Below are 26,665 nucleotides of genomic sequence, written 5' to 3' on the forward strand. Positions count from 1 at the left end.
AGCACGATGTGTACTATCCACTGATCGTCAGAACGTAGTAAAAATGAATATTCTGAATGGACAAATGTCTCTGTGAGGTTTTAAATGAACCAACATGAATTCTATTTAAGCCAACATAAACCACTAGATTCTGGCTGACCGAACCTGCCTTTATAGGTTCTAACCACATCTCAAATTAAAATGTGATGAACCAGATGTGTATGCCATTGCAATGTGCCAAGGGTTATCCTTGATAGCTCCTTTGTCTTTGAAGTTGATTGATACAAACGCCCAATACCAATGGTAAAGATTCTGATCAACCATTAGCTGTGAATTACAAGAAGGGCTATCAAATCACCACACAACTTGATAACGCATTTTTCAAGCAGGTCATCTTTGACATAACTGGATGTTGGATTAAAGAAGAGCTGTTTAAGGAAGTTTGTGACATAAACATACTTGTCTGTGAATAAACACCACTGATCCCAGCAATCGCCATGTTCCACCTTGACGGTCAACATGCAACATCCGCAGTATCTGCAGAAAGCGTATCCCCCTGGGGAAGAACAAGAGAACATCAAAAATACAAAATGGATGTCATTAACAGTCCAGACATGTTATTAGTATAAAAAAAAAAAATCAATAGTCAGTATTACCACAACAAGAACTATGTGCATGAAAGGGTCCAAACCAAAGGCCTATCGCAGGTAGGGGACCTGCAGAAGAGGAGCCGTGTTGGGCCAGTTCGTTCGAGAGATCAGGACCATAGACAGGCATCCCAGACTGCACAGCCTCTTACCATTCCGGGCGGCCGGGGACTGCTGCAGTAAGTGCTCTGTCAGGACAGGATCTGCCACCTCCACACACAGAGCAGCTCCTCAAGGGAACGCCAGCAATGTGTGCTGTGGGGAAGGAGGGCAGGAAGCAGCATCCCAGCCAATCACAGCACACGATAAAGGCAATGCATGGAAGACACGTTAAATGGGGAGGAAGACTGGGAAAAGGGGATTAGTAAAGGAATAACGACTGGAGGAGACACACATACAGGTTGATAAAAAGGAGAGAGAGGGGCAAGTGAGGCCTGCTAAAGAAACAGAGAAAAGTGGGGGGCACGAGAGAGCGAGAGAGTGCGAGTCAAGTGGAGGCTGGTAAAAAGAGAGAACTGTGGGTTACTAAAGAGAGACATAAGTGGGGGTTACTAAAGAGAGAGAAGCGAGGGCTGATGGGGGTTGCTAAAGAGAAAGAATGGAGGGTTGCTAGAGAGAGGAAAGTGGGTGGGTGGATAATTGCAATATGAAGTGCCAGAAAAGAAAGAACTCCTACAGCAATGTCCATTAAATGGATACTCTAAGCACAGCATTTTGTATGGAGTATCTCTTTAAAAATCTCTCCCTGAATTCACACTTATTGTTTTACCTTACAAACACACCACGGCATCAAGAGACACATGCTACACACAAATATTGTATTATTATTATTATTATTATCGCCATTTATATAGCGCCAACAGATTCCGTAGCGCTTTACAATATTATGAGAGGGGGGGATGTAACAATAAATAGGACAATTACAAGAAAACTTACAGGAACAATAGGTTGAAGAGGACCCTGCTCAAATGAGCTTACAGTCTATAGGAGGTGGGGTATTAGAAACGTTAGGATAGGAAATATCAAGTATCAAGTATCCACACCAGATGACGCTTCTTACAAAACACACCTCTCCTTCACCCCTCATGTCCAATCAATCGTCAAATCCTGACGCTTCCATCTCAAAAACATAGCGCGCATCTGCCCCTATTTAACCCCGGATGCGGCTAAGGTGCTGGTCCAAGTTCTTGTTCTCTCTCACCTGGACTACTGCAATACTCTTCTAAGTGGTCTTACGTTTTCCCAGATTGCACCGCTGCAATCTATAATGAACGCAGCAGCAAGGCTCATTTTCCTGTCCGCCTGTTCCTGTCTCTCATGCCTCCCCGCTCTGTCAGTCCCTACATTGGCTTCCAGTTAGATATAGGGCTCAATTTAAAATGCTGGTGCTTGCTTACAAGCCCCTACATAATGCTGCTCCAACCTACCTATCCTCCCTAATACACAAGTATGTCCCGTCAAGGCCCCTACGCTCTGCCGAAGACCTACTTATATCCTCTGCCCATACTCCCACCTCTAGCACTTGCCTCCAAGATATTTCCAGGGCTGCACCTCTTCTGTGGAACTCCCTTCTCTTCTCCATTTGACTTTCACCCAGTCTCCACTCATTTAAAATATCATTGAAAACCGTTATTTTGGCCATACATTTAAAATTTGCTTTGAATTCTTCACAGGTCACAATTTAGTGGATTAACCAATGCACTCAAACATGCATTGGTAGACATGCCTTCACACTAAACGCACACACACACACACACACACACACACACACACACACACACACACTACTCAAACATGCGTTCATAGACATGCCTTCACTAAACACACACGAATACACACAAACTTTATTCACTGAACCGGGCAAATGATACATTTATTTTGAAGTTTAAAATTGCCAGTTAGGAAATATTCTCCATTTTTTAGGTTCATCTTTTGCTGCCTACAATTCCAATTTCTTGTAATTTCTCCACTATTTATTGCTAAACAACCATAGGATACATTCACTAAACAGCATGTTTAGCGACTTGAAGATAAAATCCCCATATCCAGTCTAAAATAGGCTGATGTGAATATAGCAGTGTTGTAAAATGTACCCAAACCACCTATACTGCCCTAAACTTTGCAATTCAACACAATTAATTTTTCAGTGAATAAAATCTCATGCAGTTGTGTGTGGTTGTGTGTGGATGTGCGTGTTTTGAATGTGACAGGGGCCCAGAACAATAATATGCCCAGGGGCTCAGTCTTCTGTCCGCCTATCCCTGTCTGCGTCAAAAAACAGGAATGACTTTATTTTTAGCATAACATTCGTCATTCAAATCTGTTTGCATTTTGTGTCGCTTTACAGTTACTCGTATGTACATGTACAGGGTCGGAGGCCTTATCTGGAGGAGACTTGGAATTTCAGAAAAGGAAAGAAACTACCGTATATGTTCAATAAAGACGTTTTACAAAGAGAGATGTGACTTCCCACAGCAAAACAATCCAGAGATTTTTTCATACAATTTTCTTTTTCAAAAATGCAGGAAAGTTTATCATTTTCAACGGCCACAGGAATTTTTATGGAACACAAAGGGAGGGGAACTTTATAATTAAGGACAGGGGTGTTAAAGTTTTAGAAATACAGGTTTGTGTTCAGAACGCTTTAGTGTTCCTTTAACTGGTGCATTTGTATATGTATTAAGAGACTGTGCGCATGTACATACATCTGATTAAAAAAAAAAAGTCTATTATAATTAATTCACAAAAGAAAATATTACCGTATTGCGGATGTGGCAAAAACCTGTCCATTAGATCCGACACAGAGTACGATCACGGAGGCAACAACTACAATTAAATCTGTAATAAGAGAAAATAAAGTGAGGTATTAAATTCAACATAGTCAGAATGTGCAACTCCCATAGAGCTCGAGGGGTGGGAGGGATTGGACAGACAACAATTTTCCCGAATAAGAAAAAATAATAATAATCTGTCTTATAGCTGGCACTTTGTGCACGAATGAAACAATAACGAGAGTTTTGCTTGTATCATTTAACAATAGGATTATTAAAGTGAACTGGACAGCCACATATCCATGACTGATTCACATTCAGGAAGGTATGGATATAATCTATACACTGTGCAGGCAACAACCTCCAGCAAGATCCACATACGTTGGAATCTTGGGAGACTTCGTCCACACACAGCAAGGCATTATGGACTGGATGGATTGGCTGCGCCCGCATCTCTGTACTGGTTTATTGACTGGAGGTAAATATTACAAAAAGTTTACACAGGTACTTCTGTGCTAGTTTAAGGAGAAAGGATACATTGAGATTTCTACTGCTTTCAAGTATTCTACAACATAGCTGTAACAATTACCCAACTTACTGATATTTATTTTAGAAACCTTTGCAGGAGCTAACTCAACCAGCTCTCAAAGTTTCATACAAAATATTAAGTCTGATTAATCACAGTTGTGAATTATTAAAAGAGCAGGTGAATCAGCACAAGCTACAGTTTTGTACATTGTACAGACATTACTATTACCTAATTCACCTGTATTCATTTTAGCAGCCTTGCAAGAATGCAAGTGTGACATTGTGGGATGCACAGGGTCCCTAATGATCTGATAGTACAAAGGCCTAAAATCAATCAATCAATCTTACCAATCACTGAAATTGGTTTCCGAGCGAAGCGTAGTCTTCCCCATACTCCAACGTATTTGCTGCGACATCCTGCAGACCACAATCGAACCACATATTCTGCTCCAAAGAAAACCACAAGAACAATTTCCTGTAGAGGATATAATAAACCAACATGTTATAACAAGTTATAACTCTCAAACAGATTAGGATATGCATATTATTTAGGTTGCCTATTTTAATAATGTGCATATAAAAAAAAAAAAAAGAAAACGTTAAAAAGTGGAAGAAAAAAAGAATGATTAACTTTAGCTAAAAAATAAATTGTGTTTAAATGTGCTGTGTGGTGTTTGTTTTATCCTATAATTTATAAAAATGTATCGAATCGCCAGGATCACAATTTGTTTGTTTTTTATAAATGTGTTCCATTTTAAAGTTATAATTATGAACATGCTGCGATTGCTTTACTTTCACTGGTTTTATGGTATTTTCTCCTTGGGTGCACAATCATAAAATTAATTGGCTTTCAATGGTTTGCAACTTGATTGATAACTGAATTAAGCGAGCAATCAAGTTTCACATGGTGGGTAGAAGAACAAGCTTAAATGAACGTATTAAAGTATTCTGGCTGGCCCAGGTTTGCCTTTCAGATAAAAAAGGACCACCTAATAAAAAAAAAAAAAAGGTTTACTATGTTCTAATCAAAAATGACCTTTGAAAGAACAAACAGCTCACTGATAATGGTGCAAGGTCTGCCATCTTTATTTCATTGCCCATAGTGGCTTTGTAACTGTAGCTATAAGCCCATAGTGGCTTTGTGACGGCAGCTATAAGTCCATAGTGGCTTTGTGACGGCAGCTATAAGTCCATAGTGGCTTTGTAACTGCAGCTATAAGTGCACAGTGGCTTGTAACTGCAGCTATCAGTCCATAGTGGCTTTGTGACGGCAGCTATAAGTCCATAGTGGCTTTGTGACGGCAGCTATAGGCCAATAGTGGCTTTGTAACTGCAGCTATAGGTCCATAGTGTCATGGTACCTGCCACTCACACCTCCTTCTCCAGCAATTTTGGCACTTTGGACGCCGGCCGCGATAGCCCCGCCCCATTTTATGACGCGGCGCAACTCCGCCGACGTCATGACCCGCGGGAAATCTCAAACCAGGACGTTCTGGGGGCATGGATATCAATTAAAGAGATAGGGTATAAAAGGTACTCACTTACTGTGAGTCATTGCCCTGTCGTGGTTTCAGCTTGCCTGTCCCTTCAGTGTGTTTATATTCTCCTAGTGTTCTACGGTTTTGACTTGGCTTGTTTCTTGACTTTGCTTACCTCTCCTTTCCTTATACTCTGCCCGGCTTACGCTTACCTGTCTTCTCGTTCCCTCGACCTCGGCTTGTCCCTGACCATTCCTTGTTTGCTTGACGTTAGTCCGGCCACTCTAAGGTCCGGTATACGTCTTTATAGTTTTAGTACACTGCGTGTTGGATCCCTGTCTTGATCCAGACATTACGACAGGGCCATGGATCCTGCAGGTACTAATTCCCAGGGCTCCTCCCAGGACTCTAGATTTGAAGCCATGGACCATAGAATGGACCAAATGGCTATGGCTTTACAGTCACTATTATCTCGGCCAAATCTGCAGCCTGAGGAGACTCGTACTTCTTTTATTGCTCCGGTTAACACAGGCCTAGAGGTAGCTACGGTAGGGGCTTCCTCCCGGGTTACTTCACAACTACGTTATGGAGGTTCACCAGAGACTTGTCGGGTTTTTTTGAACCAGATTAGCATTCATTTCGAATTACAACCACGGGCCTATCCTACTGACAGAGCTAAGGTTGGATTTATCATAACCTTACTGATAGATAGGGCACTCAGATGGGCTAATCCGTTATGGGAAAATGATAACCCACTAGTGTATAACTGTAATGCTTTCGTGGAAGCATTTAGGAGAACTTTCGATCCTCCAGGAAGAAGGGCTAACGTCGCTAAAGCGTTGCTACGTCTCAGGCAAGGAACCAATACTCTAGTGAATTACGCATTAGAATTCAGATCTTTGGCCTCTGAGGTAAAATGGAACGAACAAGCCTTTATGGATGTTTTTCTAAACGGCTTATCTGATGAAATTTTAGATGAGGTGGCCACTAGAGAACTTCGAGGATCTGATTTCGTTTATTTCTCATATAGACGAACGTATGAGACAAAGACAGAACACCAGAGAGAGAATCCGTAGACCATCCATTAGATTAGCTCCCTCATTCCAGAATTCCGATTCTATGGCGCTACCACTACCTGAGCCAATGCAGTTAGGGGTTACTCGCTTAACTGAATAGGAGAGACAATACAGGAGAAGGGAGGGTCTTTGTTTATATTGTGGACAGAAGGGTCATCTACGCCTTACATGCCCCACTAGGCCGGGAAACGCTCGCACCCAAGTACCTCCAGAGGACAGGCCTTGGGTGATGCGATCTCGTCCTCTAGAAATAAACAGAAAGACCATAGGCTTCTAGTCCCTATCTCGTTGATCTGGGAGAAGAGTTCAGTTAAAACTTTTGCCCTGATAGATTCTGGAGCAGCAGAAAGCTTCATGGATCTCACCTTTGCCAAGAGACAACTCCTACCTTTTCATTTAAGAGAGACACCCTTGGCCATAGATGGTAGACCACTATCAGAGCCTGTGATTTCTCATGAGACCATACCAATCAATGCTACGATTGGCGCATTACACGAAGAAATTATATCCTTACTGTTAATTTCTTCACCTTCATTCCCTGTAGTTTTGGGGTACCCATGGTTAAGAAAACACAATCCCGTCATTGACTGGGAACTAGGAGAGATAATGTCATGGGGTTTAGGTTGTAAGGGCAGATGCTTGCAACGGATCACTCCAGCTCCCAGAGCAGACATACCTACAAACTCTTCCCAGGTCTCTGATTTACAGATACCTCTCCAATACCAGGATCTTAAAACAGTCTTTGATAAGGGGAGAGCTGACACCTTACCTCCCCATAGGTCATTTGACTGCACTATTAACCCCTTAAGGACCAAACTTCTGGAATAAAAGGGAATCATGACATGTCACACATGTCATGTGTCCTTAAGGGGTTAAACTTCTACCTAGCACGATGCCTCCCAAAGGTACTCTGTATCCATTATCCACTAAGGAGAAGCTAGTACTATAGGCATATATCAAGGAAAATTTGGACAAGGGCTTTATCAGAAGGTCTACATCACCAGCAGGGGCTGGATTTTTCTTTGTCACTAAGAAAGACGGCACTCTGAGGCCATGCATAGACTACTGGGGTTTGAATAAAATAATGATTAAACATGCTTATCCTATTCCTCTGATTACCGAGTTATTCGATAGACTCAAGGGTTCCAAAGTCTTTACCAAGTTGGACTTACGAGGAGCGTATAACTTGGTTAGAATCCGGCAGGGTGATGAATGGAAAACTGCATTCAATACCCATTACGGTCACTATTTATACACAGTTATGCCATTCGGGCTATGTAATGCCCCAGCTGTCTTTCAGGAGCTAATCAATGAGGTGTTGAGAGAATTCCAAGAGGACTGTATAGTATACTTGGACGATATACTAATACATTCCAGAGACAAGGAGATTCACCACAGACAAGTTAGAAAAGTGTTTTACAACACGGGTTGTACTGCAAATTGGAGAAGTGTAGTTTTGATCAATCCCAGATAGATTTTCTGGGTTATGTCATTTCCGATGGTTTCAAGATGGACCCTGGTAAACTTCAGTCTATTTTAAACTGGCCTTTATGTCTTTTATATTGCCACCTTTCTGGAATATTGGAGTCATTCGCTTCCACATAGATCCTTAGACGGGGATTGTTCTGCCCATACGAATTACGGTAGAGTTCCTGGTTAGCTCTATCAAATGTGAGTGTATATTACTCTAATTCACTCTACAACTTCACCCATTTACCATATCATATTGCACTATTGTGTTTCTTCTCTGTTTTTATCTTTGAGGTTATATGTGAACCATTTGAAAAAATTCTTTGTGTACGTATATTATTTTACATATTACTATCTGGGGCTTTTTTGACTGAATTCTTTTTTCACAAGGTTGGGAATCCTTGTACTGGTTAGCGCTGCCTACAAATTATTTTATATTTAATATTGGAGTGAGCACCTATCACATTCTTTTCTACAGAAGTAGAATAAACAGTTAAGCAAAATGTTAATACAATGCCTTGATAATGTGTTCTGCTTATCGCAAAATAGTTATTACTATAATACAGTGTTTGCATTGCTCCCTAGGGACACCTCCAGTGGCAGTCACTCAGACTGCCACTAGAGGTGCTTTCTGGGTCAGTGATACACAACGTGCAGCACAGACATTCAGCATCGCCACGCTCTGCACGGAGGCATTACACTTTCCCCGTAGAGATGTATTGATTCAATGAGGAGATGTTGATTGGCCAGCATGGCATCCCTGCCCTGCCTGCTTGGCTAAGATGATCAGAATTGACAATCCTAGCCAATCAGATGCATTCCCATAGGAAAAATATAGAATTAGAATATAAAATAAAAATAAGAGATTTACTTCCCTTCCGCCAGTGCTAAGGTCCATCGCTTATCTCTCGTCCTTCCACAACATTACGGAGGAGGCATAGCGTCCTCCGTGATGGTCCAATCCAATGCTCCTTACAGAGAAGCTTTAGGTACCTAATGCGCACATGTGACAACCGCAGCACACACATTTAAGCTTTTCCCATAGGAAAGCTTCAAATCAATGCTTTCCTATAGGGCTTTAATATGAAGAGTAATAGGTTTCAATGCAGTTACACCCACATCGGACCTGCCTGCATTGAACATAGATGGTGTTAGACGTTCTCATGCTTTGCATGCCCAACATCAGATTGCAGAGTTTAACCCCACTAAATCCCAGGAATCACCATATCGTGGTGGTCTAAGAGACAGTCACACAGGTGGGATGACCCAAGAAAAAAAAAAAAAAACCTTTGCGGTTTCTATGAAACTGCAATGTTTCTCTTTACTTAAATGACTTAAATGACCGGGGCAAGGCAACCGGGGCAAGGCAACCAGACCACTTCAATATAGTGCGATATTGAACCAATGTCTCATTCAAACGTGTGTCTGATATACAAATGCGTAGAAGGAAGTTATTTTTTTGTGACAAATAGGGATGTCGCGAACATAAAATTTTCCGTTCGCGAACGGCGAACGCAAACTTCCGCAAATGTTCGCAAACGGGCGAACCGCCATAGACTTCAATGGGCAGGCGAATTTTAAAACCCACAGGGACTCTTTCTGGCCACAATAGTGATGGAAAAGTTGTTTCAAGGGGACTAACACCTGGACTGTGGCATGCCGGAGTGGGATACATGGCAAAACTCCCATGGAAAATGACATAGTTGATGCAGAGTCTGGTTTTAATCCATAAAGGGCATAAATCACCTAACATTCCTAAATTGTTTGGAATAACGTGCTTTAAAACATCAGGTATGATGTTGTATCAGTCAGGTAGTGTAAGGGTTACGCCCGCTTCACAGTGACAGACCAAACTCCCTGTTTAACGCACCGCAAACAATCGCAAACTCCCCATTTGCACAACCGCAAACTCCCCATTTGCACAAGGTTGAATACCGATCGATGGTTTGATATTCTGAGCCCTCTCTGATTTACTGTACACAACTATTCGATATTCCCACAAATTTTATATAGCATTTTATGTTTGTTTGAGATCACCTTAAAAATATTGGATATCGCTAAAAATCATGATCACTATATACTTTCTCTACAAACCTCTAAAACGAACCAAACTACTCATCCATCCGCTATACCACTTTATCCCACCTAGAACTAGTGCCCAGTTAAAATACTTGACTCTTACTTACCCACACTCAGTCATGCCACACACATTTCACCACTACTCTCACTGAATCCCTCTGACTACGCTAAATTCATCTTCTACATCAGAACACTACTCCTAAGATTGGGTTGTATCCATGTCTCGGGTCTTTCATTTAGAATAGGGGCAACTTCGGTGCATATTTAGAATAGGGGACACTCCAGTGCATATTATTAAAAGATTGGGCAGATGGAAATCCTCAGTCTACAACCGATATATTCCTCATCCCGAGAAAGAAATGAGGAAAGCTTTTAAAAGCTTTTAAAAGTTTGGCTTTTTAAATTTGATGCAATAAGTGTGTTTTTCTTTAATACCTTTTCACCCTCTTTGCATGAACCCGATTTACATATATTACTAATATGTTTCTGAACATATATATTATATTATTCACTCACTCACTCTCTGGGCCGGCCTAAGACATCATGCTGCCTAGGTCCCACGATAAATGACTATGGGGGATAATGTATAATAAACACAGGTTACTGGCTATGGGGGGGGGGGATAATGTATAATAAACAGGTTACTGGCTATGGGAGGGATAATGTAGAATAAACACAGGTTACTGGCTATGGGAGGATAATGTATAATAAACACAGGTTACTGGCTATGGGAGGATAATGTATAATAAGCACAGGTTACTGGCTATGGGAGGGATAATGTATAATAAACACAGGTTACTGGCTATGGGGAGGATAATGTATAATAAACACAGGTTACTGGCTATGGGAGGGATAATGTATAATAAACACAGGTTACTGGCTATGGGAGGATAATGTATAATAAACACAGGTTACTGGCTATGGGGAATAATGTATAATAAGCACAGGTTACTGGCTATGGGAGGGATAATGTATAATAAACAGGTTACTGGCTATGGAGGATAATGTATAATAAACACAGGTTACTGGCTATGGGAGGATAATGTATAATAAACACAGGTTACTGGCTATGGGGGATAATGTATAATAAACAGGTTACTGGCTATGGAGGATAATGTATAATAAACACAGGTTACTGGCTATGGGGGGATAATGTATAATAAACACAGGTTACTGGCTATAGGGGGGATAATGTATAATAAGCACAGGTTACTGGCTATGGGGGGGATAATGTATAATAAGCACAGGTTACTGGCTATGGGGGGGATAATGTATAATAAACAGAAAAAAAAATACAAGAAAAAAAAAATAAGAATGCAACTTCAGAATTAATCTAAATTGTATGCTGTCTAGGAGGGAGGGTCTGCTGCTGATTGGCTGGAATGTGTCTGCTGACTGTGAGGTACAGGGTCAAAGTTTACTCAATGATGATGAATAGGGGGCGGACCGAACATCGCACATGTTCGCGGTCCGTGGCGAATGCAAACATGCGATGTTTGCCAGGAACTATTCGCCAGCAAACCGTTCGGGACATCACTAGTGACAAATGCTATATCTTAGTGGTTGAATAATATGAAACCTATATAAAACAGAATTATAAAGCATTGCTTTGAAGGAACAGCTGTATCAACAGAATTATATTTTGCTCAGTATGTCGTGTATGATTACAACTGACCAGCTTTTTAAAACGTTGTCTTGAATTTTATATACTGTAAAGAAAGGAAAAAAATGCAGACTTTCAAACAATTTACACTACTCTGATCCAAGACATAACCATGTGTAGACATTTTAAATTTGTAACTAATCGCAATATGTATGTTATGTTTCATGGGGCGGGGGGGGGGGGGGGCAAGATAGACCGGACAGAGATACACGGTGTACTTTTTAGTAACATTGTTGCAAGTTGACAGGTTCCTCCAGTAAAACTTGCTTTTTCTCTCAAAGGTTCACTTAGAAGAACAAATCATTCCAGTGTTCAAAAGCAAAATGTGGGTTTCACCAACAGGTTATTCACTGGGAATCTTTTGAGAAATTTAACAAAATAGCAAAGAAAGAAAACTGAAGATGCAGCACCACCACATGAGTGTACAAATCAAGAAAGATTTGTGATAAAGAGGCAATTGAATACAATTGAACAAGCTGCTACCACACTGGTGTAAGCACTTCCCAACTTAAAGTGGCACTGTCATTGTCCGGGGACGTTGCAGAATTTGCAAACCACCTGCCCCTGCACACAGGCATTTGTTGAACGCAAATCTTGTTTTTAAAAACATTGGGAAGCCCAACACTCTACAGTTTCAATTCTTAAACTGGTAATTGTGAAGAATTGAAATGTTGGGTCATATTTTTGGAAGATGTATCCAGATTAAATTGCCAATTTATTATGTGTATAATGTATGTTTTTATGAAATATTGACAGAATTATGACTGCTTGTCTTGTTTCTAATGAGCTGTTAATACACCACTAGATACAATGATGGCTACACATGGATTAAATAAACACAAACTGCTGCTAAAATCATTTCAATTAATTAATATTTCCATAATACTTCAGACAATGGGAAGCTAAAAGTAAAAGCATTTTCAGAAGGAGGTCCACTTCGTGCAACAAACAACAACTCACTAGATGCCATCCAAACCAGGAAACAATATCTTCTCAATTATCTTTCAACAGCACGGCAGAGCGTTTTCTTATATGGGCACAGCAAGGTTTTACGGGAGTTGTAGTTCACTTGTCAGGTTTCTGCTATAGGATCCAGGCAGCTGAACTACAATTCCCAGAAACCTGAATTATGACATATACTGCTGCATATTTTGGAAATGTAATCAGGGAAGCAGGAAAGAAAGATGAAAAAAGAAAAAGAAAATAGAAAAGCCTACCCATCACAAAGTATGTGTAACCTAAAGCTTGTGTTGGATTTCACTAATCATCCCAAACTGGCTTTGAAGTGTTATGTAAATAGCATCAATATTAACAGTTCATGTGTTGGTAAGAGAGAATACCAATATCACTGGACTGCATGGGATATGAGGCATGACATGTTGTCAAAAGGCCAAACATCCCCGTTTATAGTCACTGAAATAGAGAAGCTTGAAAGATGTTCCTGACATTTATGAATATGCTAGTTTGTAAAGTTTACAACAGCCACGGTCACTGTATATAAAATACTAGGGTTTTTAGAATAGTTATTCTGTTATGAAGGCTGCTCCTATAATAATAGTTAACAAATATGCTGATCTTGCAAACAATTTTGCTACAATTTTGCTTTTTCATAAAAGCGTATCAATTAAACTGTTAATAGCTCCCAACTGATTCCTCTTCTGCAACTGTCACTAGTCTAATACTATCCTTACATTTTTGTGTCATTTTACCCCACTCCCTCTAGCATGTAAGCTCATTGAGCCGGGCCCTCAACCCCTCTGTTCCTGTGTGTCCAACTTGTCTGGTTACAACTACATGTCTGTTCGTCCACCCATTGTAAAGCGCTGCGGAATTTGACGGCGCTCTATAAATATCATAATAATAATAATAATAATACAAACGTATATACACACACACATCACCCATGATAGAAGCCAGTGGCAGATCTGGGGGTGAGCCTCAGTGTAACTGCTCCCCCCTGAGATATCAGAGGCATTTATGACTGAGCAGCAGCCAGAGCTGAGTGCATGACCAACCCCACCAAACCCCTGTAGGCTTGTTGAATATTTGAATCTGTATCTATCTCTATGTGATTTTATACTGTGTATCGGTATGTAGATCTCTTTATTTGGGTAAACATATGAATTTGGATAGGTTTAGATGCAGGTATTTTTTCACTGTATCCATCTTTGTAGGGGTGTATACATATCTGTGTTTGTGCCAGATTTTATCTTTAGAAAACTAAAACATGCATTTGCACAAACAGTATTATTCACCAAGGTGTGCAATCAAGCTGAATTCAAAGTGAATTTCAAATATAGGGTCAACGAACTTGAATTGAAAGAACAGCCAACTTACAGAAAGTCCAGCAGTGCCTCCCTCCTCTGGCTTTGTATTTTTGGAAATGGAATCAGTGAAGGAGTATCATTGGTAACCAGACAAGGGGAAATCAACCAAGGAGACACCCTTGGCTTATGGAACTATCCACAGTATCATTGTATGAGCACTAGCACCCGATTATCGGCTCCTATTCCCACAGTGGAATGAACTAGAACATTGTCCAATTACAGGACAACTGTGATACCAAGAAGTACATGCTGGAGGTACCAGTGAACTAGAGAAAACAGCCTAGTGCAAATTAACAAGCAGGTAGATCAGGGATCTGATTCTAAAGGAAACCCTGACCGTACATACAGCTGGACAAACTGCAGGATATCAAGCTGAAGTAGGCACTCTGGAAAAATTCAGAAGACAAGAAGGTCCAGAATTTGAGGTCTGTCTTTGAAAAACAACACAACTGAGCCAAACCATTAGACCTAGCTTGGGAGAAGGTCCTTTAACAGCAATCTTGTTCCTTAATGTCATGGCTGTTTGTGGATTGTGAAAAATCACTGTGAAGCAGGTCTGATAAAAGCAGTCCAAAAACAGAGCCACCAAAACTATGCTTAGACTGCTGGAAAAGTAAAGACTACAACCATGAGCCAAGTGTTGCAAGAGAATTGACGCCAGAGATCCCAATAACTCAGGAGTATTCCCCAGTATCTCCAGAATAAGAAAGTGCCAAGGGCCTGACAGATTGACATTGGGATCCAGAAAGTAAAGCAAAAGGTCAAAAGTAAACCAAAAGGTCAAAGCCCACACAGGTAGAAGGTTAGGGCAACAGATACAGCAACCAGACTCCACAGGTACAGAGCTCTCTCCGCCTTCAAAATGGGCAAACGAACCCTGATAAATACCCAATTGTAGAGTGGACAGGACTAGATGGCATGCATGTAAAAAAAATCCCTCCATGAGTAGGTTGGCTGTGGATCCTAGAGTAGAGGTCCAGAGGAGCAAGATCGAAATCTCAGCTTTTCAAATTTTGGTCGGTTTAGAAACTAAAGGTATTTCATGCTAGCATGGAATGTCCTGCTATAAACGGTTACTTCTACCTCCATGCCCACCGCTTTCAGAAATAGTTATGGAACATGGAATCTGTATGTGCAGTTTTTCAGCTTGAAACACTGTACCTACAGAAATATCTGCAACTTTGTGCCTGGGGCTAGTTCCAACCCAACACACGGGACTTCGACAGCCCAGAACAGAGACTAATGTTAATTCTTTGCAAAAAATTACATAGGTCGTCAGCATGCACTGCCTGCAAGGAGATTATTATTATTATTATTTTATTATTTATATAGCGCCAACAAATTCCGTAGCGCTGTACAATGGGTGGACTAACAGACACATAATTGAGATCACTGGACGTACTGGAACAGAGGGGGTTGAGGGCCCTGCTCAATGAGCTTACATGCTAGAGTGAGTGGGGTATAGTGACACAAACGGGTTAAAGTAGGGGAATTAAATAGTTTGTTAGAGAAGGGTTTATTGAGTGCTTGGTAGGTCATTTTTGACAGTTGCAGGAAAGGAGTCATGGGGTGGGGGATGAGAAGCCTGCTGACAGTTTAATTGATACGCTTTAACGAAGAAGTGAGTTTTCAAAGATTTTTTGAAGGAGTGGAGGCTGGGTGAAAGTCTGATTGAGGAGGGAAGTGAGTTCCACAGAATAGGTGCAGCCCTAGAGAAGTCTTGAAGGCGAGCGTCAGAGGTGGGGATCCGGGCAGAGGATAGGCGTAGGTCTTGGGATGAGCGCAGGGGTCTCGACGGGACATACTTGTGTATGAGGGAGGATAGGTATGTTGGAGCAGCATTATGTAGGGATTTGTAAGCAAGTGACAGAATTTTGAATTGGGCCCTATATCTAACTGGAAGCCAATGCAGGGACTGACAGAGCGTGGAGGCGTGGGAGGTGCGACCGGACAGGAAAATAAGCCTCGCAGCCGCGTTCATTACAGATTGCAGCGGTGCAAGCTGGGAACATGTAAGACCGGTCAGAAGGGGATTGCAGTAGTCGAGGCGAGAGAGAACAACAGCATGAACCAATATCTTAGCCGCGTCCGGCGTTAGATATGGGCGAATGCGCGCTATGTTCTTGAGTTGGAAGCGACAGGATTTAACTATCGATTGGACATGGGGAGTAAAAGAGAGGTCAGAATCGAAAAGAACCCCTAGGCAGCGAGCCTGCGAGGTAGAGGTGATAGTAGCGCCGTTGACTTGGATGGAGACAACAGGAGTAGCAGCACTTGAGGGAGGAAAAACTAGAAGTTCTGTTTTGGACAGGTTGAGTTTAAGGAAGTGAGCAGCCATCCAGTTGGAAATAGCAGAGAGGCAATCAGAAACAAGAGTCAAGGTGGGCGGAGAGAGATCAGGGGAGGACAGGTAGATTTGCGTGTCATCTGCATATAAATGATATGAGATGCCTATACTTTTTGATTCAGCGTCTTTAAATACGAGATGCTTAGTACAGAATCATCCCACCGTTGGCCTTTCAGGTGGTTAACTGCATGCTAAGACTATGCTATCCTTATAGCAGCAACATGCTTTTTATGGCTCTGAAAATAGGATATGAAACCTGGGCTAGATATTTCTCTTGTGACCAGAACTCATAAAACATAGATGTTAAGTTGCAAGAATAGTTTAAAGGGATAGTCTGCACAAGCACTTGACTTGAGTGGAAAGATAAGTGCGTACTTAGACATAGGAGAACACAGCATCATAAAATACGGTCTTTTTGTGGTCTCTGGTGACTTTGTTGGAGATGTTCCCAGCACTAGTGGCATTTGATTTATGGGAGAATAGTTTTGAAAGCAGAATGTATTGTTATGGTGTGATAACTCTGGTACACAGTAGCCTATGTTATTAATTTATCTTCAGGTTTCTCTCCAGAGATTACATTAAGGGAACCGACTGTAGTTTGTTTAAAACAAGATATATCATATTCAAAGATGGTGAGTAGTCCTTGACAGTGACTCATTTAGCTTTGTACAGAACAAAACATTTTTTATAGGGATGCTAAAACTTTTTTTATTGTATTACTATTAAGTTCTTAATAATGTTTTATTAAAAAAAGATGTAATCGTTTAGACAGATGTAATGTTAACCAGGATAACATTTTTAAATAAAGAAAAGAAAATTCCATAATTAAATGTGGTATGTCTGTGCAGTCGACCAGTCATTCCGTGCGCCTCCTCGGGTTGTAGTTACAATTCTAAGAACCAAACAGTTTTGCATACTGTGCAAAATAAAAGTTTTTTCAAAAATAAAAAAAATTGCATATATATTAAACAGAAAAAAAACTGAAATATCATATTGAGTATTCATTCCCTTAACTCAGTACTTGGTTGAATAACCTTTGGCAGCGATTACAGCCTCAAGTCTTTTTGTGTATGATGCGACAAGCTTTGCACATCTACATTTGGGTAGTTTCAGCATTCATCTCAAGCTCTGCCACTTTTGATGGGGACAGGAAGTGGGCAGTCATTTTCAGGTCTCGCCGATATGTTTAATTCGGTTTAAGCCTAAACCCATTCCCATTTGTCCCTAGGCCACTCTTGCTTTGTCTGGGCTGTGTGCTTGGGGTAATTGTCCTGTTGGAAGGAGAACCAGCGGCCCATTCTCAGGTGCAAAAACTCTGGACCAACTTATTATTAAGTGTATATCAGTGTTTTGCAGTGTCAGCTTTCAATAACCAGTCTATGCCACTAAAAACACCCACAAAGCATGATGCGGTTACCTCAATGCTTCACCATTTGGATGATATTGCTCAGAAGCAAGTTATGCTTGGAGCACTCCAGATTTGGCACTATGAATTTAGGTGAAATTGTTCAGTCTAAGTCCAGCGAATCTGGTTTCTTATAGTCTGAGAGTCCGTTAGGTATTTTTTTTTTTTGCAAATTCCAAGTGTGCTTTCATGTTTCATAAAGAGGAGAGGCTTCCATATGGCCAGGCTGACAAAGTCAAGATCGGTGGAGTGTTGCACTCCCACAAGCTTTTTCAATCTCTGCACATCATCTCTGGAGTTTACCCTTTCCAAGGTTTGGGTCTCTCCACAAACCTGTCACTGAGCTCTGCCGGAAGTTCCTTTGATCTCCCAGCTTGGTTTTCGTTCTGATATGCATTTACAGTTAAGAGACCTACTATGGTATGTGTCTTTCTAAATCATGGCGGGTCATTAAAGTCTGCCACGTGTGGACTCCAATCATAATGCATACTCCTGTTTAGGAAGCAGGGTCCCCCTGACAGCAGACATGCAAAGCACAGCCTTATCTCTGTGCTGATCAGCTTATACTGAACTGACTCAAAGAAAGGGGGAAGGGCTGTTTTTTGGGTTTTTTTTAAGATCAGATTTTAGAGAAATATAGAAACTTGCGAGCAATTCTGCTAGCACAATGTACAGATGAAATTTGATTTGGTATCATTTAAGCTTAATTTGCATTTGTCACGATAGGTACCATTAAACTTGCAGCATTCAGTTCTGCACCTACATATATCCTTAAATTGTGAAAAACCCTGACGTTGTGCTTAACAAACTGTTTTTAAACTGATATAGTTTTTCAATTACAATGATATTTGGTGCTCCAGTCCCACAAGCCCTGTTAAAAGCTTTGAAAAGCTTACGTGACACCAAGCACCAGATGAAGCTCCCAGTGCTGATCTCCACTCCTGACGTCTACTCTGCCCTCTTGAGGTCCAAGCACAGGCTTCTTATAGAGAAACCTTTGATTGGACAGATTCGCCAACTCAGAGCGCATGTGAGCACTCAAAGCCGGCAAGGGGAGGAATGCAAAATTAACAAATATAAAATATACACTGAACAATATGATAAACGCAACACTTTTGTTTTTGCTCCCATTTTTCATGAGCTGAACGCAAAGATCTAAGACTTTTTCTATGTACAAAAAAGGCCTATTTCTCTCAAATGTTCACAATTCTGTCTAAATCTGTGTTAGTGAGCATTTCTTTGCCGAGATAATCCATCTGAACCGGACCACGGGAAACCCGACTGGTTACCTCCACTAATTCCTTCGTTCAGCCGCTCAGGAACCACTCTAGAATATAAAGAGACCCATTTTCTCCCAGTAACTGGACGACACACAGTTCTGGAGGTACAACACTGACTATGCTTTATTGGTACAGGCTTAATTTGTACACAGACCTCCGCAGGGGGTCTCCATACTATCCAGTACAAATTCCTCAGTCCCATGCTGGAGGAGGATGGTTTACAGATAAACATCTCCCGCTCTGGGAGATAGCAACAGCACAACATTTATAGACAATAGGACACATTAAATATATGGGGAAACTTAGGGGGCTCTGCGCCCAAGGAAGGAAAAAGGGCACACATCCCTGGATAGCTCCTGGTCCCAGCTAGGATCCTTGCAAATAGCAGGGCTATTGGATGCACAGAGCTCGAGAAATCATCATATAAAGTCTGGGCTCAAGGCTCTGTGCATCCCCGCAATTAGTTCCACAGAGTTGCTTAATTTAGTCCGGTGAATTGAAACTTTGCGCCTAAACCAAGCAACAGCCAATCCAGAGGAAGGGCATGAATCGATTTGCATCAATTGGTGCTCAGGGTTTGGAGGCGTTCCGCCAGCCAATCGGGAGAAAGTGCACAAACCAATTTGAATGGTAGCCCTTCTCCTATTGACCGGCACAGACTTCCAGACGGCCAGCGGGGACTCTGTGGCTGTGAGGCAGACGCACAGTTCCAGGGATTCTCTGCTGGACTCGCGTCTCTCTCTCTCCAGTGGTTATCTCAACGCAGGTAGCACCGGAGAGATCGCTCTTTGGGAAGCCACTAACCCGGATAGTGAAAGGCGATTTTACGATGAGTTAGGGCAATCCGAACTGCCAGTACCCCACAAGTGTCCCCACTAACCTAACATTAGGGACCCATTCATGGAGTCCTAGTGCGAAAACCCTGCAAGGGAAGCGTCTTTCGGGATCCGAATGCTCCCCGTGGGTGTTGTTCGTCTATACAAAATGGCAGTCACCCAGGGGAGCACTGAATCACTTCCCTTGCAGTTTTGCACGTATGTTGCAGGTGTGAACGTTCTGATTGATTGGTGTGAACATTCTAATGGTGTACAAGGGTGGTTCTTGTTCAGGAGATGGCCCCCGAACGGTAAACAGGGCATATTACATGAAATACACAGGGAGACCAAAAAGGGGAAAACACACGAATAGACAGTGGGCAGATGGGGATATGGCACTCAGTGACAGCGTGTTGCATTTATAATTTTGTTCAGTGTATACAAAAAAAAAACCCTAGCTAGTAATGGAGGAAGTGCACAGTGGGAGGGAGCAAGCTCACAGACAACAGACTTAAAATATGAACAGAATTGACATTAGGCAGTCCAGAAAAAAATTCTGGTCTGCCCTAGTCACTTCTCCTGGTGGTGCAACTAGACACTGGCACACAGAGTGTCCATTTAAAGTGGATTGTAACAGAGCGCCTTTACCCAGAGTATTACCTCTGTCATAGCTCTCTCCCAGATCCCACAAGGCAGCAGTGTGTTATACCTCTTGCATACACAAACATCAGTCGAGACTTGTAGGGTAAAACAACTGGTTTTATTGAGGACAAGTACACAGATTTATACCCAGACCTGCCCAGGCGTCTGTGTCCGGGAGATCAATTAATTAGCCCTCGGTTAAACTAATCATCTCCTGGATACAGAGGTCACAACACAAAATACCCCTAAAACATACATTAAATCACAACATACCCCCACATGTTCTATATCCCTCAAAAGGTCTGATCAGAGTGCCCATTCTGTAAAAATAGCGATCGGATCTATGGGGTATTGTCTAGATTCCACTGTATTAAAGTTTTGACCAACCAGGTAACAGATCTTACCGGTAAGAGTTTCATTTGGTTGAGGTTATTCATCTGTGATTTACCGAGAGCTAGCAAGGGAGCTTCATGATGGATATAGGAAGCGATTGTCCATCATGAGAGGTAGCACCTTCCCTCCAAAGAGTGCCATACTTGGCCGTTGGGTATTGGGCACACACAAGGGGCAAAAGGGCCAGGGCCATATGCGGCATTAAGCCGACCCAGAGTTCCAGAGTGAACTCCCACTGATAGAGACTGGCATTCCGACTTCCTGTAAATGTTTCTGGGTAGTGGAATAGGGGCGCTGGTGACACCCACACACAAGGAAGTGGGGAAAGCAAAAGGAAGCTTTGTAGTAGCTTTACAGGGGATTAAGGGTTAAGAATGAAAGCAAAATTTATCAAGCTTTTCAGGACCTGATGCAGTGCTTCAGACCAGGGCCGGCCCCCTCAGTAATGCCTCTAGACATTGCAGACTCCTATTGTATTTTACCAAAAACCATGTATTGTAATTTTTATGATCAGATACTTGCCTTCTCCCCCTACTGACCTCTGGAAAGCAGCACTTACATTTGAGCAAAAATAGTTGCTGTAGAGTTCAGAAAACACATTTCATTTACAGTTCCTCTGCACAGATGTAGAGGGACAAAATTAATCTGACAGAAACATTAGCTTTTTGGCAAGGTGAACATTCAAAATTGGAGAAAGAGAAAGGTAAGTGTGGCTTTGTAGACAGTCTGCCATTTACAGGAAATAATTCTCAATTCAATTAATATAAGAGAAGTTCATTAATCTTTTGGAACGAAAAAAAAAAAATCTATTAGTGATGTTCAGAAGTAACTAAATCCATTTTGTAATGATTCTATTACCTCTGTTGCAGTATTGACATATAGAGCCTTGTAGCCTTGGTAGAATTTATAACAATGAATGGATTACAGTAAAACCTATCTGAAAGGAGGAAGGGAAAGTAAAAGCAAATATCGTGGGTAAATAACATTTTAATCCAGGCTAACCTTAATAAAATATCCGTACAAACAAGTCCAGATATGTGAATAAAACCCTGCAGTTTAAAACTTTGATTGAAATTCTGCGTTTCAGTGTCAGATTTACGTACCATCCAAAATAGCGTTTCTGTGGCCAAACCCGAATATTGCTGGATTGTTGAAAGGACACTGAATATGAGACATATCAGCACAATAAGGAACCTGCAAAAGATAAAATAAATGTCGTTTTATGGAACTGATGTCATAGCATTACAGCATGCAGACTTTCCCATAAACGGGAATTTAAAAAAATAGATATATTTCTAAAGTGGGATAATTAGTGTGAGCTCCACAGCAATAATACTCTCAGTAATGTGTCTGAGTGTATAACAGAAACCCACAGCAATAATACTCCCAGTAATGTGTCTAAATGTATAACAGAGCTCCACAACCATAATACCCCCAGTAATGTGTCTGAGTGTATAACAGAGCTCCACAGCAATAATAGTCCCAGTAATGTGTCTGAATGTATAACAGAGCTCCACAGCAATAATACTCCCAGTAATATGTCTGAATGTATAACAGAGCCCCACAGCAATAATACTCCCAGTAATGTGTCTTTAAACTACAATAAATGTGTATAGAAATTAGTCTGTATGAATAAGATACATTGTTTTATTCTAAATTATTTTTTAGTTCTATAAATTGTTATTACTAAGTTATCTGAAATTTCACATAGCCCCGACCCTGACCACACCCCCACTCACACCCCTAAAATTAAAGTCTCACTCTTTGGCCAGAAGCCTTTATTCTTAGCCATGCCCCCTCATGCCAGAAAGACTTTTGTGTGTATTCACCTTTAAAAGTCACAAGTGAGCTGCGTTTACCTCACAGCTGGGCAGACAAATCAGAAAACTTTAGGCATGTAGGGATATCCTTACTATAGGTCTATTAACAGAGCAGGAGGTAAGAAGAATTTACAAAAAAGGAAATATAAAAAACAGATATCTCTTAACAGGAAGTGTTTAGTAATGCTGTGTAAGTCACATGCAGGGAGGTGTGTCTGCATACAGGACATCACAATGATGGCGCCTTAACCCCTTAAGGACCAAACTTCTGGAATAAAATGGAATCATGACGTGTCACACACGTCATGTGTCCTTAAGGGGTTAAAAAATAAATTTCATCAGACATTGACAATTCACTGCATAAGTAAGTTTTCTTCAAAAGCCTAGAACATTGAACATGCTGCATTCTAGAATCCAAGCTGCCGCGAGAAGGTCCATGTTACACTATATTACTCGAGTAAAGTATCCTCATCGAACAAGTCAACCTCCTTTCAGTTACAGTGGAAAAGTCCATTCATGGTGCTAACTAACCGAGCTCATGGAAGGCTGTGCTTTTCTAAATATCTGAGGTGACCCTTTAGTTGTTTTCCAATGTGAATGAACACATCAGTGTTACTGAGTGATGAGACAATAAAACAGGGATGAGCCGAATACTGGACTGGTGGGGTTAGGAGGACCGTGTCTCGGAGCTGGTGTTGAAGCAACACCTCATCTATTTCTGTGAACATAATGGGCACTGCGCGTTATGAATGAGCATTGCATGCTTCAACACGGATCAAATCATTTGACAGCAATAAAGAACATCTTATCTGGTCGCGGTTTATCAAACTGTCCCTTCTGTGACTTTAAAAACAATATCAGATTTAGCAGGGAACATACTCACGAAACCTCCAATTGTTTATTGCACGCAAGATAAATACAACAACGAGAATTGTGCTCCGCTCATTGAATTCACCAAAGGATTGAAATCCCAGTAAATCACAGAGACAGACGATTGAGCGATTGGATTACTGAATACAAATAACCGCTAACTACATGTATGATTGCCCAAAGTGAGAAACGCGTCATGATCTTTATTTGTCCTTCCTCCGAGTTTAGAGTCCAATATATTCCACGAGACTCTATATCAAGTGGATCATAAAGCGGCATCTTTATAATTATTAATTTAAACACATACTATTAGAAATAGGGCCCTGTGAATACACAATTATTAGAAAGAGACAACTTCCTGGTGGGCAAAGCCACTGCCTCAATGCTACAATAAAGGAACATTTTATGGATTTATTTTTACATTTTTATGATGTTTTTTTCCCACAGTAAGGAACACTCTAATCATTAACATGAAACCCCTTCAATAACCACAGAGTATAATCTTTATTATCTTCATCATGTATTTTGCGGTATGAAATCTAGTCCATACAGCTTCACTCACCCTCGTTTATTCTCTAGTTTGGATTACCAGCATGTAGAGCAGGGTTCTCAAAACCCTAGCCCTTCAGATGTTGCTGAACCACAACTCTCATGATTCTCTGGCTATTTCATTCAAAGAATCATGGGAGTTGTAGTTCAGCAACATCTGGAGTGTCAGAGTTTGGAGAACTCTGCTGTAGAGGAACACGCCGCTTTACCAGAAGCCACAAGTCACTGATATATTAACCTTCATTCAAAAAGTCACTTAGCATTACATTAGCAGCCCACAGACTGATCGAGATATAAGACTTCAATAGCAGTTAAATAAAAATCTTTAAAAAAAAAAAAATTAATGGAGAAAAAAAATGAATATATATTTTTTTTAAATGTAGAGAACTTAACATTTTTTAAACTTGTCTGCAAAGCAATCTATACACAAACATGCTGTGTTATAATGTTCACATGCTAGCTCTGCATGTTGTATTAACCTCTTCACTACCAAATCACAAAGAAAAAACGATTAGAATAACAAAACTGAAGCATGGGTTTTGTTGGTTTTCAATATTAGCTTGAAAGCAGTTAAATAAAAAAATAAAAAAAAAACGACTACAACAGCCTTTCTGAAGACTTTCTGATCGAAAAAACTACAAATAGAAAAGTACAATTAACCCCTTCTGAATTATACTGCGGACTTCATAAAAGATGCTTGGAGCATTATAGTTAAGATAAGATTATACATAGTGTATATGATGTATATACTCGGTCAGCGTGACCGCTCCATTTATAAGATTATACATAGTGTATACGATGTATATACTCGGTGAGCATGACTGCTCCATTTATAAGATTATACATAGTGTATACGATGTATATACTCGGTGAGCGTGACCGATCCATTTATAAGATTATACATAGTGTATACGATGTATACACTCGGTCAGCGTGACTGCTCCATTTATAAGATTATACATAGTGTATACGATGTATATACTCGGTCAGCGTGACCGCTCCATTTATAAGATTATACATAGTGTATACGATATATATATACTCGGTCAGCGTGACTGCTCCATTTATAAGATTATACATAGTGTATACGATGTATATACTCGGTCAGCGTGACTGCTCCATTTATAAGATTATACATAGTGTATACGATGTATATACTCGGTCAGCGTGACCGCTCCATTTATAAGATTATACATAGTGTATACGATATATATACTCGGTTAGCGTGACTGCTCCATTTATAAGATTATACATAGTGTATACGATATATATATACTCGGTGAGCGTGACCGATCCATTTATAAGATTATACATAGTGTATACGATGTATATACTCGGTGAGCGTGACTGCTCCATTTACAAGATTATACATAGTGTATACGATATATATATACTCGGTGAGCGTGACCGATCCATTTATAAGATTATACATAGTGTATACGATGTATATACTCGGTGAGCGTGACTGCTCCATTTATAAGATTATACATAGTGTATACGATGTATATACTCTGTGAGCGTGACTGCTCCATTTATAAGATTATACATAGTGTATACGATGTATATACTCGGTCAGCGTGACCGCTCCATTTATAAGATTATACATAGTGTATACGATGTATATACTCGGTCAGCGTGACTGCTCCATTTATAAGATTATACATAGTGTATACGATGTATATACTCGGTCAGCGTGACCGCTCCATTTATAAGATTATACATAGTGTATACGATATATATACTCGGTTAGCGTGACTGCTCCATTTATAAGATTATACATAGTGTATACGATGTATATACTCGGTCAGCGTGACCGCTCCATTTATAAGATTATACATAGTGTATACGATGTATATACTCGGTGAGCGTGACCGATCCATTTATAAGATTATACATAGTGTATACGATGTATATACTCGGTGAGCGTGACTGCTCCATTTATAAGATTATACATAGTGTATACGATTTATATACTCGCTCAGCGTGACAGCTCCATTTATAAGATTATACATAGAGTATACAATGCATACACTCGCTCAGCGTAACCGCTCCATTTATAAGATTATACATAGTGTATACAATGCATACACTCGCTCAGCGTGTGTCAGGATCGGGACAGGGATCCAACACGCAGAGTACAAAGAGTGGAAAGGTACGTATACCGGGCCTTAGAATGGCCGGACTAACGTACCGAGAGTAATAGAGAATAGTCAGAGACAAGCCGAGGTCGAGGGAACGAGAAGACAGATAAGCGAGAGACAAGCCGGGTCAAGGGATAACAGAGAAGCAGGGTAGTACAACAAGCCGAGTCAAAACCAAATAGAGCAAACTAGAATACCAAAGCACTGAGTGACTAGACAAGCTAGAACCACGACAGGGCAATGAGCTGAAGAGAGAAGTAAGCTTAAATACCCTGGCTCCGGATGGTAAGCACGCCTCTGACAAGTACCGATTGGATATCGGACACTTGAGTGACAGGTCGCTCGTGATAGCGTCATGACGTCACGTATTGAGCGTCCTGCTAAA

At 40.8% G+C, this 26,665-nt stretch overlaps 1 protein-coding gene across 1 annotated transcript in view; it reads right to left on the reverse strand.

Annotated features, from left to right (window-relative positions):
* The window catches only part of KCNQ1 (potassium voltage-gated channel subfamily Q member 1), a 96,034-nt gene that overhangs the window by 21,888 nt on the left and 47,481 nt on the right, over positions 1-26,665 (reverse strand). The window contains exons 2-5 of the mRNA XM_063438728.1: positions 22,004-22,094; positions 4,274-4,400; positions 3,386-3,464; positions 439-535 (exon numbers count right to left, since the gene is read on the reverse strand). Of these exons, the coding sequence (XP_063294798.1) occupies positions 439-535; positions 3,386-3,464; positions 4,274-4,400; positions 22,004-22,094 (394 nt within the window). The remainder of the gene's footprint in view (positions 1-438; positions 536-3,385; positions 3,465-4,273; positions 4,401-22,003; positions 22,095-26,665) is intronic.

The sequence above is a fragment of the Pelobates fuscus genome, chromosome 12 (assembly GCF_036172605.1).
Source record: "Pelobates fuscus isolate aPelFus1 chromosome 12, aPelFus1.pri, whole genome shotgun sequence".
In the NCBI taxonomy this organism is placed as follows: domain Eukaryota; kingdom Metazoa; phylum Chordata; class Amphibia; order Anura; family Pelobatidae; genus Pelobates; species Pelobates fuscus.